Source organism: Schistocerca piceifrons, chromosome 5 (assembly GCF_021461385.2).
Source record: "Schistocerca piceifrons isolate TAMUIC-IGC-003096 chromosome 5, iqSchPice1.1, whole genome shotgun sequence".
Classification (NCBI taxonomy): Eukaryota; Metazoa; Arthropoda; class Insecta; order Orthoptera; family Acrididae; genus Schistocerca; species Schistocerca piceifrons.
The window spans coordinates 579,665,648-579,681,069 of NC_060142.1; the positions used below are offsets into that span (position 1 = coordinate 579,665,648).

Genomic DNA, 15,422 nt, shown 5'->3' on the forward strand with positions numbered 1-15,422 from the left:
TCCTTTTTCTTGCACCACCATATACAAAATTAATATTGAAGTCACCACATATAACTAATTTCTGGTACTTCCTACAAAGTGAATCAAGAACCCTCTCAAGCTTGAGCAGAAATGCTCTGAAGTCAGAGTTAGGGGACGTATAAACAACAACAATTAGAAGTTTAGTTTCATTGAATTCAACTGCCCTCGCACAAAATTCAAGTACCTGTTCAGTGCAGTGCCATGATACATCTGTGGACTCAAATGGAATACTGTTTTTTACGTACATAGCCACTCTCCCACCCCGCAAGGAACTCCTTGAAAACAGCCAGCTAATCTGTATACTGGTAAAGGAAGTCTTTGAATTGTCAAATTATTTAAGTGGTGCTCTTCTGCCCTGGGTGACTCAAATGCATTACCACCCATCACTCACCCTGCTGTGAGAGCAGAGCCTGTGGGTGAAACAAAAACACAGGGGTATCCCAAGTGATGCACCAGGTTCTCCGCCATGGCTATACCCTGAGTCAGCAGCATGAAGTTGGCTGACCTTAGCCGAATGCATGTCCTGCTGTTTGCAAACTGCTGCCAGCTCTTCCTGCATCCGCACATGTGCAACTTGCTGCTCCACAGATGCCTTAATGAGATGTGCAGCTCGCTGTTCAGAAGACATGAAAGCTGCACTTCAGACTGTCTGAATGTACACTTTGAAAAAACAGGATTAAACCTCTTAAATAGAACAACACACGTGACATTTAAGAAATATGCTACTAGTAAAACACAGTAAAAGCTAAATCCACAACTTGCCACTCTGGAGATGAGAACACGCAATAGCAGAGGGCCTGAGTGACTGGCTTATTAAACGAATAGGAATACAAGAAATGAGCAGTTACTGTGCTTCAGGATGAATGAATTTATGCTTGCAAAACATGAGAGTAAACTTCTTAAATAGAAAAACAAGCACAAAATTTAAGAAATATGCTACTAGTAAAATGCAGGAATATCTAAATATGTAACTTGTGATTTGGAGATGTGAACAAGCAACAGCAGAGGGCCTGACTGGCTGGCCCACTAAACAAATGGATGCTTGTCTTCAAAACAAAACAAATGAGCAATTATTATGCTGCAGACTGAGTGAATTTACACTTGAAAAACGTGAGAGTAAACTGCTTAAACTGAAGAACATGCACAGTATTTAAGAAATATGCTACCAGTATAACACAAGAAAAGCTAAATACGTAGCTTGCCACTCTGGAGATGTGAACAGAAACCCCATGAAGGGTATATTCATAGAACATGTGTACTGGTTAGTAGAGTGCAAAAATTTAGGAATAGTTTATAAAGGAGGGGAGGCGGCTGCACAGTGAAAGAGTAATTAAGAGAGGGATTAAATTTTATTGAAACAGACTGGGATGACACTAAGTGGAGCATGCCTGTAGAGTACACAACAATGGCATAACTAATGTCAACAGCCAGAAGAGATGAAGCATAAACAAGCAGGGAGCTCATTGCTTCAGGATGTTCAAGAGACAACGTCAGGAACACCTGATTCAACATTTAGACAACAATGCAAAGCAGAAACACGATTTCTTTACTGGGGCTACACATGGTAACTACACACAGGGATGATGCAAGAATGCCTTTCATGGTGCAAACTGTACATAAAGAAATGTTTTGAAGCTCTGAAATGAAACATTAGGCCAGCCAAGAATGTTGACAGGCTTGGAAAATGTGAGCACATTCAGTCACAAGTATGAGAGCATCATATCATTGACTACTATAACACATTTGCCTTTCTTCCACTTATTTTCAAAGTCTGGCCATTCCATATGCATCACTGATACCAGTGGAAGGCCAGCTCTACTAATTGTACTGGCTGTGGAAGTACTTCATCACAGTGAGCCGCATTCATGCTGGTCACAATTGTGACTATCTGAAGATGAGGGCCGAACTGATCTTCCATGAATGAAGAACCAATTTTTTCATCTGCGAGCTGTTCAACTTGGGAGTAGGGTGCCAGTGCAGCCAGTCCTGGGCAATATGGGTGGTGCCTTACCAGCTGTATGCTGGGACTGCCTCTTGGGCTGTCCTTCGCATCGCTGTTATATCTTCCATCTGCATGCCATCTTGACAACCAACAACAGGGGCATGCAGCTTTCTGGGGATGGGCGTAAGTGCAGCGACACTCAAAAAGAGTGTTGATGCTCTGACAGACATCCACAGCCACACCAGGTAGTAGAGATGTGCCGAGTGCTGTACCATTTTATGACCGGGCACCAACCTCAGATTCCTTGTCTGGCGCTGACATGCTACCCATTGCTTCCACGTAATGCAGGGTCAGCTCGGCCAAGCCTGGCCACTTTGGGAAGAAGACAGAGTGACTGTAAAGCTCTTGGTAATAAATGTGAGAAAATCTGAAAAAATTGAACATGAGATGTGATGTGCATGCACACAGTACAAGAAACAGTCACCTGCTGGACTTGCCTTCCACAAGACTTGCTGTAGTCCATAATAACTATAAGTACCTAAGCATAAAATTTTTCAATAAGTTACCATGCTCAGCTCATACAGTACCACTAAATAAATATAAGAATACATTGCAAACCTGGCTAAAAAACAACGAATTCTATACAACTGAAGAATTCTTGGAAACCAATCATCAAAATATATGTTTTATGCAAGTTATGAAGAAAATGTTTTGATATTATATAAGCTAGTTATTTACTGTGATTCTTTTCTTATGTGTGTATTTAATTACCGTATAAAACATTGTTTTATATAATGCTGAAGAAAAGGTCTTTAGTTCCTTTTCTCCCCTTTCTGTAACTATTTGAATATTGTACTGAAACTAAAACCCTCTGTAAACTTTGACGAAGCCAATTGTATGAAAAATACTGAAAGGCTAATAAAAATATTCTATTATAAAAAAAATTGAATGATATCTTATTAGCACCTGGTGCACCAGAGGGCCACATCTATACACCTCCACTCAACTAACCTACACCCATGTAAGAAGCCACATCTAGTGGAAAAGTCTATCTGCACAATGTAGACTACCCTATAGAGAATTCATATGAACTGCCAGTACCCAACAGTAATCTGCAATCAATGCTATGAAGCTGTTACTCTACTCTGTGCTTTCTTTTTTAGTCCAAGTGGAACTTCGTCAGTTCAGAACAAAGTAAGTATGTAGTTACATAACAGAAGGATCTGATGTTACATTAAATCCAGAAAATCAGTAAAACCATTTGCAAGTAAGTTTTATCATAAAACCACTTTGTCAGTCAGTTTATTTCTGTATCTTTATATTCTTCCACATACAAATTAAACAAATTGCACTTATTGTATCTGTATATGATATTGCCACATTTTAACCACACTGAACACCAAATCTGGAAGCAAAGTCATCAATAAAGTTCACCAATTAGCAAGTTTATCACAAACGCTCAATGTACAGACAAAACAAAATTCAATTCCTGGATGGAGTGTGATGCTATTTAGACAAACATACTGTAGGGAAGCAGCCTACTCATGCCATATAGAATTCATATGCTTTCCATTGTATGCCAGCCTAGTCCGCTGTAACTAGCTATGACGTCACAAATGTTGTGCAATACCTTAAAAATAAAGTAAATAATCTGAAAAGTTGATAGCATGCCAGGAGTGATACTAAAATAATAATGTGTTAAGTTTCAGTTTTCGAAATGTGGACGTTTTACATAAAAATCATCGGCGCATCAGGAATGAGCTAGAAACTTCAAAATTTATATTCAGATTTCTTTTTCATTGTAAATTAATGGAAACAGTGTGCTGGATCTTACGAAGAATATTTTGGTTGAAACTCATTATTTTCTGTTTTTGTGTCCTAAAAGTTTGGAAGCAAGATAGATTAAGTAAGTGATTAGATAAAGCTAGGATGTTTAGATTTAGGTAGAACGGAGGTACGCTATAATAACAAAAATGTGAGAAGTTTCAAAGAGGTAGCTATAAAACTATTGCTGCAGCGTCTCTCCAAAGTGCAAGTTCAGAGCTCATCTATTGCGTGCAGTACGACTAAAATAATTCTCTCGCCAAAAGTATTTAACCTAGCCACATTAGAATTTTACTATAGATACTTACCTGTGTGCTGATTGCACAATAAAATCGAGAGCTTCATTGGACTTCAGTGAATGAAGCAATTAATTATTTAGTAACTTGTTGTTAGAGTTGTCTATTTCACTTTTAATATGTAGGGTTTTGGAGCACTTTATAACTCTTTTTAGGATTTTACTATATAATCTGTAGTGTTCTTTTATTGCACGATCTTCAGAACATCTTTGTGACATATATAACCATTTTTTGTATTACATGAAATTTTTATCCCTTTGTAATCCAGGGTTTGATTTTGCAATTCTGGGGGTTAATTGCAATAGTTTTCTTGTGAAATACTGCTTCAAAGAGGGACATGAATTCATCTGTGAATAGGTTGAATTTAATATTAATATTTCTTTATTTGTACATTGGGCTCCAGTCAGTCTGCTGCAAGAGCTGATTGAAGTTTTCTAAAGTGTCCACATTGATTGTTCTGAAAGAGCTAAAAACTGGTTTATATTTTTTAATGTCAGAACATAAGTCATTAAGAGTTAGCAACTGCCCATCATGATCTGACAGACCATTAAGAATTTGACATACAGTACTAAGGCTACTAGTAAACTTATCAATAAAGATGTTGTCAATAAGGCTTACACTGGTATCTGTCACTCAAGTAGGAAATTGAACTATTGGATTTAAAACTTCCTGGAAGATTAAAACTGTGTGCCCGACCGAGACTCGAACTCGGGACCTTTGCCTTTCGTGGGCAAGTGCTCTACCATCTGAGCTACCGAAGCACGACTTACGCCCGGTACTCACAGCTTTACTTCTGCCAGTACCTCGTCTCCTACCTTCCAAACTTTACAGAAGCTCTCCTGCTCCTGTGAGTACCGGGCGTGAGTCGTGCTTCGGTAGCTCAGATGGTAGAGCACTTGCCCGCGAAAGGCAAAGGTCCCGAGTTCGAGTCTCGGTCGGGCACACAGTTTTAATCTGCCAGGAAGTTTCATATCAGTGCACACTCCGCTGCAGAGTGAAAATCTCATTCTATTGGACTTAAATTAAAGGTTTCCAATAAATGTTCCAATTCTCTTCTACTGGTGTTGTCTGTAAGGAAGTTTACATTAAAGTCACCCATGATGACTAACTGCTTAGCCTTTGAATATATTTTTACCAAAACTGATTCAAGCTGTTTTAAGAAAATACAGATTTTCCCTGCTGGAGCCCCATAAATTGTTACCACTATAATAGATTTATTATCAGCAAAAATTTCAGATTCACATGCTTCAAAATTAAAATCTTCACAATACATACTTCAGTCAAGTGATTTATGAGGTATACCCTCTTTGACATAAATTACAGATCCACCTTTCTCTCTGTTTAATCTACAGTAACTATCAGCTAAAACATAACCTTCCAGATGGGGCATCAGCATGGCAGACCTTACATGGTGTTCTGTAAAGTACAATATGTGAGGTTGGTTTTCATTTAACATGAGACCCAAAAGCACCAATTTTCCTCTAAGGCTCATGATATTTTGGTGGAATATACAGAATTTATCTTTCAATACAGATTTAAAATTGCAGTTTATGGGTGTTAAATTAGAATATCTCAATACATCAGGATTGATACTTGATTTACTGACTGGTTCCCTGTTAAGGGGCCTGCTTATGCACACATTACTTACGATTTGACTTGTGCTTTCCTCTGTTTCTTGGTGCGGCACTGATCCCATAAAAAATAGTCTTTGTGAACAGCAGGTCTTCTACTTCTATGGCTATTTCTTGGATAAGTTGAAGCAGACATTTCAGTGGGCGGTAGAAGCTTTGAAAAATGTGTCTCATTGTTCTCTTCTTTTTCTGCTCCTTCAGGTGATGCTGGAGATGGGACCTTGGAGACTATGGTTGTGGCCTGTTGAGATGTTGATGGTGGGGCACAGGAGTCTTCTATTGGTGCTGCTATTGCTATAGTTTCTTCTTCTACCGAAGTTGTGGAGGCTGATGCTTCTGTCATTGGTGATGCTGGCATAACAACTGACTCTGGTAATAGTAGTTGTGATGTTTGTTGGGGTGACAATAATGCTTCTTCTGTAATTGCTGTTGTTTCTAGAGAAGGTAACATTGCTGTTGGTGTTGGTGACATCTGTGTTTTATCAGTAGATAGTGTCGGTTCTGCTGCTACAGTTTGTAAGGTTAGATGAGCTATTGTATGTGGCTGGTAAGCTAAACATAGTTCTCCTGCTATCAGCACATTATTAATATTGTTTCTGTGAGTTGCAACCAACAATCCCATAATTTTATAACTGAGAAGTTTCTTGCCCTTACCATTAAGGTGCAGTCCACGTCTGGTAAAGTATTTTCTCTCCAGATAGTTCAGAGGCAAGAACTGGGTGTTTTTATTTATTTATCTCTTGTTCCGATGATCCATGTTGTGACACTATCATAGGATATGGAATGTGTCAATTTTACCAGCTTTTGGCCAGAATTTATGGTAATACATAAAACAAAACAAAAACAGTAAATAGTAACTTAGGTCCCACAACAAAAAATACATTTTAGAGATGGATAGAGATTACAAAACAAAAACAGTAAACAGTAACTTAGGTCCCCCTACAAAAAAATACATTTTAGAGATAGATAAAGATTACAAAATAATAAGTGTTACAATAAAAATATTCAATATAATAGAGGGAAACATTCCACGTGGGAAAAATTATATATAAAAACAAAGATGAGGTGACTTACCGAACGAAAGCGCTGGCAGGTCGATAGACACAGAAACAAACACAAACATACACACAAAATTCAAGCTTTCGCAACAAACTGTTGCCTCATCAGGAAAGAGGGAAGGAGAGGGGAAGACGAAAGGAAGTGGGTTTTAAGGGAGAGGGTAAGGAGTCATTCCAATCCCGAGAGCGGAAAGACTTACCTTAGGGGGAAAAAAGGACAGGTATACACTCGCACTCACGCACATATGTGCGAGTGTATACCTGTCCTTTTTTCCCCCTAAGGTAAGTCTTTCCGCTCTCGGGATTGGAATGACTCCTTACCCTCTCCCTTAAAACCCACTTCCTTTCGTCTTCCCCTCTCCTTCCCTCTTTCCTGATGAGGCAACAGTTTGTTGCGAAAGCTTGAATTTTGTGTGTATGTTTGTGTTTGTTTCTGTGTCTATCGACTTGCCAGCGCTTTCGTTCGGTAAGTCACCTCATCTTTGTTTTTATATATAATAAAAATATTCAGTATTACAAATACAAATTTGGGCATACATTTGCAATTTACAATACAAGAAATGTTAAACACTGTAGTTCAGGAACTCTTCTATTGTATAAAATGATCCTTGCAATAGGAACTGCCTTAAGGTTTTTTAAACAAGAGATCATCATCTACCAAACACTTAATTCTTGAAGGGAGGGCATTAAAAATCTTACAGCCACTGAAATGGACTCCTTTCTGCACCACACTTAGATTTGGCTGTTCATAGTGGATATCATGTTTCCTTCTAGTATTATGACTGTGATATGCACTATTCAGCTTAAAGATGGATTTTTCTTTCCTTATGAAGCACATTAAAGAGAATATATATTGCGCAGTGGATGTAAGTATTACAAGCTTCTTAAAAAGATTCCTGCATGTGGCTCTAGGATGGACTCCAAAATATAATTCCAAATGTCATAATTGCATGAAAGTAACCATAATACGCTGACTTCATGGTTTCCATATTTCTATAAGCAGAAACAATGTGCAATGTGTATGTTGCTGAACTTTTGCATAGATCCAGGCTGTGGTTTGACCAATTCAGTTTGCTATCAACATGCAAGCCAAAGTATTTTGAGGAATCTACCCTGGTTATTGTCTGCTCACCTATTTTTACTACTATTTCCTCATCTTTGGATGTTGTGTGGAACTGAATGTAGTTGTTTTAAAGTAATTTAAAGAAAGACCATTAATGTTAAACCAGTTCACCATTTCATTTAAAACCTTATTTGCTGTTACCTCAAGTTTATCTACTGAATTATCAATAAGTAGTGTAGTTTCATCAGCGAAAATGGTGAATCCACAATATTCCGTACAGAGAGGGAGATCATTTATAAATATAATAAAAAGTAGGGGGCCCAGAACTGAGCTCTGCGGCACTCCACATGTGATGGTGCCCCATTCTGAAGATAATGGGACACCATCTTGACTATCTACTGCAATTTTTTGTTTCCTGTTTGACAGATATGAGTCAAGCCATTTCCCTGCTGCACCACTTATACCGAGATGTGCAGCTTTTTGTAAAATAATTTGGTGATTTACACAGTCAAATGCTTTTGTTAGGTCACAAAATATGCCAATCACTTTTAGTTTTTGGTTGACAGATTCCAAGAGTTTGCCAGTAAATGCAAATATTGCATCTTCTGTTGACAAACCTTTCTGAAATCCAAACTGACTTTGGCTGAAGATATTGTGTTCACTGAGATGCTGAACTATCCTGGCACCCATTAGTTCCTCTAAAACCTTTGAAAAGCTTGTCAGTAGTGATATTGGCCTATAGTTAGCAGTATCCGTCTTATCCACCTTCTTATACAGCGATTTTACAACTGCATACTTAAGCCTCTCAGGAACTATTCCTTGCTTAAGTGACGCATCAAAAATGTGGCAAAGGACTTTACTTACATGGCTGGAGCAGTATTTTAATAATTTGTTAGAAATGTTGTCAATTCCAGCAGAGTTTTTACTTTTCAGGGATTTAATAACTCTTTCAATTTCTTGAACAGTGACTGTTTTTACCTTCATGTGTTGTACTGAACCAGGTACTCTAGCTTTCAAAAGATTGATGGCTTGCTTCATGGACCCTTGTAAACCTATTTTTTCTGTTACTGTTAAAAAATTGTTGTTGAATGTGTCTGCCACTGTTTTTGGATCGCTAACAGGATTACCCTCACTTTTGATCTGGATATTTTCAGTACAAACTGCATTTTTCCCCGTTCCCTTCTTTACAAATTTCCAGACGGTTTTTACAATATTGCTCGAGTTGTCAATTTCTGCCTTCAAGCACATATTCTTTGCTGCCTGAGTGGTCTTATTCAGAACTTTATTGTAGATTTTATAGTGTGTAATCCTACTGTTATCATTTAAACTCCTGGCTGCAGCATATAGTTCTCTTCTTGTTTTACAAGATATTTTGATGCCTTTAGTAATCCAAGGCTTGTTTCCAGATTTGAACAGGTTTTCTCTCACCAATTTTTTAGGAAACGCTTCTTCAAAAAGGCTTGTAACTTCATTGATAAATATATTAAATTTTTAATTAACATCAAAAGGTTTCAGTGGTGTGTCTGTTTATAATCTTAAATGTTTTCCAAATGAAATTTTCTTTTCTTTGTACATTCATTTGGTTTAGAGTGAGGAATTGCCCTTCATGATCAGAGAGACCATTTGTAATATTTTTCATGGTTAAATTATTGCATATATCCTTATCTACAAATACATTATCTATTAAAGTGCTAGAGCTGGCGGTTACTCTAGTTGGAATGTCCACCACTGGTACTAAATTGTAACAGACATTAAATGTCCAAAGTCTGTCTTGTTTCTATTTTCTGTTAAAAGGTTCACATTGAAGTCACCAATAACAATGATAGATTTAGTTTTCCTACGTAGGTGGGACAGAAGTGATTCAATTTGTCTTAGAAATACATTTAGATTTCCAGCAGGTGCCCTGTAAACAGCCAGAACAATAACAGTTGCACTGTCTGCCATAAAATCGATGCCACATACGTCAAAATGTTATTCATCACAGTATTTGCTTAAATCTAGGGATTTATACACTATAGGCCTATTATTTTTTGTAAATATTGCAACACCACCTTTTTCCATAACAGATCTACAGTAATGAGTAGCTAAACTAAAGTTCTCAATCTGTAGGTTGTGGATTCCACTCATAACGTAATGTTCTGAGAAACACAGTATATCAGGCTCACTTTCACACTCATCTTTTTAATTAATTAGCGACTGGTCTATTTTATTCTTGAGGCTACATATATTTTAGTGGAATAAAGACAAAGTTTGATTTTTTCTCACCTCTGCATTTGCGTGATGTTTGCTAGGAGTGTTTTTTCAGTACTTTAGTCGATAGCATTGCTTGAGATGTGGAAAACTCATATTGAACACACGAGAGAGATGCTTCACGCCACTTTGAATCCTCATCTCTCGTGTTACTCACCATAAAACACATTGAGTTTGTTTTCTGTTGCGTGTAGGTCGGGCAATAGTTACCGCTGAATATGTTGTTTTAGCTATTGGTTCCGCCACTGACGATTCTGCTGCTTTTGAGGATGCTTCTTTTACTTTTGCTGAGACTGGTCCCATACGGGTACGTGGAATTTTTCTGCTCGCTCTCTCTCTGCTCGCAATGATTTCATTTGTCATTTTAGGCCTATATATAAAGTTTTTTATTCATAATTTAGATGCATTCCGTGTTGAGTATACTGGCATCTATCCAATTTGCCTGTATCAAGGACCCACGAATTTCTTTGTTTACACACGAGTGATACATTAGATTATATCTGTGTGGTAATGTCGCAACTATCGTAATTTTTTTTGTTTACTGCGTTCCTGGAATTTCTTTAGTTCAGTAAGACAGTTATTTGCTTCTTTTTTCGCAACATCATTTGCACCCGCTATACATACGACATAGTCATTTTTTCCCGACATTTTGTCTTGTAAATCAACACCAATAACGTTTTTTGCTGTTGCTCCTGTCTTCACAAAACCTGTTGCGTCGTATTTTTTTTTAATAGTCTCGTCATTCTTCTGCCGTGACTGTCTGTTAAAAATAATACATTACTTTCGTGTTTGCACTGTTGTACGTTTTGGTTGATAGTGTCTTTCTCATTACTACGTTCACTAGATGTCCCATTATTATGTGCAATAGATGGCATGCTCAATTTCGCACCTTCATTATTTGCATTAATGCTGAACTCAGAGCCTGTATAACCATTCTGATTACAAAGTTTGTTCAAAAGTTCATGTTCCCTTACCAGGGGCGGATCCAAGATCAAGGCCGGGGTTGGGGGGGGGGGGGGGCAAATTTTTTGATACCTGCCTTCCACAAAATTAATTCCAAATAAAACTACATTAAATTTGCGACACCAAGGAGAAATGCAGATGATAAACGGGTATTCATTGGACAAATATACTATACTAGAACTGACATGTGATTATATTTTCACTCAATTTGGGTGCATAGATCCTGAGATATCAGTACCCAGAACAACCACCTCTGGCCGTAATAACGGCCTTGATACGCCTGGGTATTGAGTCAAACAGAGCTTCGATGGCGTGTACAGGTACAGCTGCCCATGCAGCTTCAACACGATACCACACTTCATCAAGAGTAATGACTGGCGTATTGTGACGAGCCAGTTGCTCGCCCACCATTGACCAGACGTTTTCAGTTGGTGAGAGATCTGGAGAATGTGCTGGCCAGGGCAGCAGTCGAACATTTTCTGTACCCAGATAGGCCCGTACAGGACCTGCAACATGCGGTCGTGCATTATCCTGCTGAAATGTAGGGTTTCGCAGGGATCGAATGAAGGGTAGAGCCATGGGTTATAACACATCTGACATGTAACGTCCACTGTTCAAAGTGCCGTCAATGCGACCAAGAAGTGACGGAGACGTGTAACCAATGGCACCCCATACCATCACGCTGGGTGATACGCCAGTATGGCGATGACGAATACACGCTTCCAATGTGCGTCCACCGCGATGTCGCCAACACGGATGCAGCCATCATGATGCTGTAAACAGAACCTGGATTCATCCGAAAAAATGACGTTTTGACATTCGTGCACCCAGGTTCGTCGTTGAGTACACCATCGCAGGCGCTCCTCTCTTTGATGCAGCGTCAAGGGTAACCGCAGCCATGGTCTCCGAGCAGATAGTCCATGCTGCTGCAAACGCCGTCAAACTGTTCGTGCAGATGGTTGTTGTCTTGCAAACGTCCCCATCTGTTGACTCAGGGATCGTGACATGGCTGCACAATCCATTACAGCCATGTGGATAAGATGCATGGCATCTCGACTGCTAGTGATACGAGGCCGTTGGGATCCAGCACGGCGTTCAGATATGATAAACCGCTATCGTGATAGGCTACAATCCGACCTTTATCAAAGTCGGAAACGTGATGGTACGCATTTCTCCTCCTTACACGAGGCATCGCAAAAACGTATCACCAGGCGACGACGGTCAACTGCTGTTTGTGTATGAGAAATCGGCTGGAAACTTTCCTCATGTCAGCACGTTGTAGGTGTCACCACCGGCGCCAACCTTGGGGAATGCTCTGAATAGCTTATCATTTGCATCTCACAGCATCTTCTTCCTGTCGATTAAATTTCACGTCTGTAGCACGTCATCTTCATGGTGTAGCAATTTTAATGATATTCTGTATTTAGTTTAAATTGTGTATCGTTATGTGTTAAGTGTGTTTAATGAAATAACTTACTGCATTACCTAAAAAATATTCTTCAAATACGCCACGTGCACTTAAAAAACTCTGTGTTTGTCTGCTAATGTAAAATAAACTATAAAAATGCTAATGTTCATTTGTTTCCATTCTTAAATCTTCGAAATTATTTCACCAATTGCTTTCATTTGACAGAATGTTGCCATCGAATTCGCGCATGTGTTTATACGCAGCAATGACGATACGACTGCGAAAAGTTATAATAGGGTATTTGACTGTGTTCAGGAAAGCATCTTAATTACGTCATTTTATGCTCATAATAAGCTGTTTTTCCTCATGAATGTAAATATTAACAATAAGAAATTCCTTTCTTTCTTCTTGTAAAAAAAATAAGAAATAAAATAAAAATGCGAAAGTATAAATAAAATGAAATTTAATATTAAATATGTATATTCACAGTACTGCTCTTAAATATTAAATTCTAATCTCTTTCTACGCCCACTTTTTGAAAATCTTGTAATTACTTTTTCTACGTCTACAGGAATCTGGTAATGAATATGCATAAGTGCAAGACCAAGGAGGCGGTTTTCATTCATCGATGTTCTTAAATAAGTTTTCAGGCGCCGCAACGACGAAAACGACCTTTCAGCAGACGCAGTTGTCACTGGAATTGTTGCCAGGACCAATAAAAGCTTATGTATTATAGGATATGCATCCTTACCACATCTAGCCAACATGTCAAGGGCGATGGTTGGAAGCTCTTTTTGTCGTTCCTTTTCTTGATTCCATTTCTCTCGCCACAACAACATTTCATCCCGTAACATAAGAGAAGCAATGCCTTTGTCCACGTCAAGCAACGAACCGAAGCAGTTGGTGAGGGACTCTGCAATTTTTTCAGTTTCACCTGCAGAGATCTTCACAATACTTTCTGGACTGAAAACAGAAAGGTTGAACACATCCAAAGTTTCAGCAGAGAATCTTTCTCGTAACAGTTATAATGAAGTCCAGTAGGGGAACATAGACTGTTACTCTGTAATAATCTTCTGCCGAATTTGTTTGAGGGTAATCACGATAAACTTGGCGTCGACCGAAGCGTTCATCCAGATCGAAAACGTGCAATTGCAGAATAAAAGGGACTGTCGTAAGGTTCTCACTATTTGCAACTAATGAGAATATTTTCAAATATTCCTTCTGTGTTCATCGCTTAATTATCAACACCATCTCTTTGCAAATTGGCCCTAGAAACAAAATCTTACATACGCACTGTAGGGAAAGTACTAAAAAAAGGACACAGATCGCTCATGCCTCAGCGAATATTATCATGTTATTCGTAAGTGTAGTTGTTTCTTCTGTAGTTTATTCGCTAAATGGAAGAGCCTTGTAGGTCTCTTTTTGAATTGTTACATCAAACTGCGTGCCATTGTTTACATCTTCGACTTCAAGTAAAACAAACTAGATAGGCCGACGTAATCAGCCCCTAAAACAGTCAGAAAAAAAGATCGATCACGCACCCCCCTTGGATCCGCTCCTGTCCCTTACCGATTTTAGGCCTAAATCCGCCTCTTCACTCATGGAAAGAACTTGAAATTTGTTTTTAACCGCCAACTGTTTGGTGTTTTTACTCCCTGGTGATGCTTTCGTATTCACACCTCTGTTTTTATATTGTATATTTGTCCACTCGTTAGAGTTTTTTTGCGAAAGAGAACTGGCCTTTTGTTTGACTAATGATTCGAAGTTCTGACATCTCACTGCTCAATACACTGACGATTTGCTGAAGGCTAGAAATACGCTCATTTAACTTCATAATTTCGTCCCTACAATTCACACACACTGTACTTTTACCGATATTATTTTCGTTTTTCGCAGGAACACTACTCACTTGCACACACAACATCTCCGCCATCTAGGCCAATCTGATGCATTGTACAGAGCTTCTCAAACTGTGTTGGCTTCATTGATTTCTTTATTAACGCACAAGTCATTTATAAGGTCGTGTCTGTGAGGTATTCCAATGATGATGAGCTTGTTTTTTGTATTAGATTCCAACACTAACTTTAAGTTTAGAACAGCACGAGATAATTCATTCTTGTAGACATCATTGGCACCCCCCCATTATTACTGTAAACTCATTTGCATTTCGTCAAGCTCCAGCTTTTATATTATTTGTGATTTCACACACAGGTGCTCCAGGTTTAACATAGCTACAAAAGTTAACACCATAATCCGAACGCAGAACTTCCGCGAGTCCGCGTCCGTGGCTATCCGAGTGAATATTTACATTAAAAGATTGCTTTCATGTCATTCTTGTCACTTCTGTTGACTCATTTGTGTCTGTAGTTTCATTTGCACTCTTATCTTCTGCACTTTTGATAGTCTCTAAGTCACTGATAATGTTTATTGGTGTATCGGTAACTTGAAACACTGTTCACTTTGAAATGGGCGAGTGAACTTTTTAGGCCTAAAATGATCGTCATAATAACTCTTGTTTGTTACCGGTAAAGCTTGCAAAATATTTGCACAGTTTAAAGATTCCAAATAAATCAAGTTCTTTTGCAGCTTAATTATGTCGTCACACAGAGTGTTGGTTATTTTTTTCTTTTGTAGCTATTTCACAACGGATTCCTTCAATATTTCACTGCATGTGGTTTATCCGGTAATTCATCTTGACTTCCAGTGTTTTTTTATTAAAATATGGCACGGCACACACAGATTATCATAAACAGCATTATATTTCTCACACAGGGAACACTTAAATACGCGTATTTTTTCGTTAAAAGCGGAGCTTAGGAATTGTACACCTCTAATGGCCGCCATCTTGATTATACAATACCCAGTATATACACTCCTGGAAATTGAAATAAGAACACCGTGAATTCATTGTCCCAGGAAGGGGAAACTTTATTGACACATTCCTGGGGTCAGATACATCACATGAT

At 38.5% G+C, this 15,422-nt stretch overlaps 1 protein-coding gene across 2 annotated transcripts; it reads right to left on the reverse strand.

Moving 5' to 3' along the window:
• Positions 1-5,139: 5,139 nt before the first annotated feature.
• On the reverse strand, positions 5,140-10,599 carry LOC124799228. Of its 2 annotated transcripts, none has more exons than XM_047262768.1 (2): positions 10,101-10,599; positions 5,140-6,480 (listed from the first exon to the last, which is right to left on the reverse strand). In XM_047262768.1, the coding sequence occupies exon 2, from the start codon at positions 6,334-6,336 to the stop codon at positions 5,728-5,730; it is 609 nt and encodes a 202-aa protein (XP_047118724.1). In that variant the 5' UTR covers positions 6,337-6,480; positions 10,101-10,599; the 3' UTR covers positions 5,140-5,727. The 2 variants fall into 2 exon arrangements, with proteins under 2 accessions (XP_047118724.1, XP_047118723.1); XM_047262767.1 differs by having other exon boundaries at positions 5,140-6,515.
• Between the last annotated feature and the right edge of the window lie 4,823 nt (positions 10,600-15,422).

Excerpts from the sequence above, each read along its gene's own strand:
- LOC124799228 (XM_047262768.1), bottom strand. The coding sequence starts at position 6,336 with ATGGGATTGTTGGTTGCAACTCACAGAAACAATATTAATAATGTGCTG.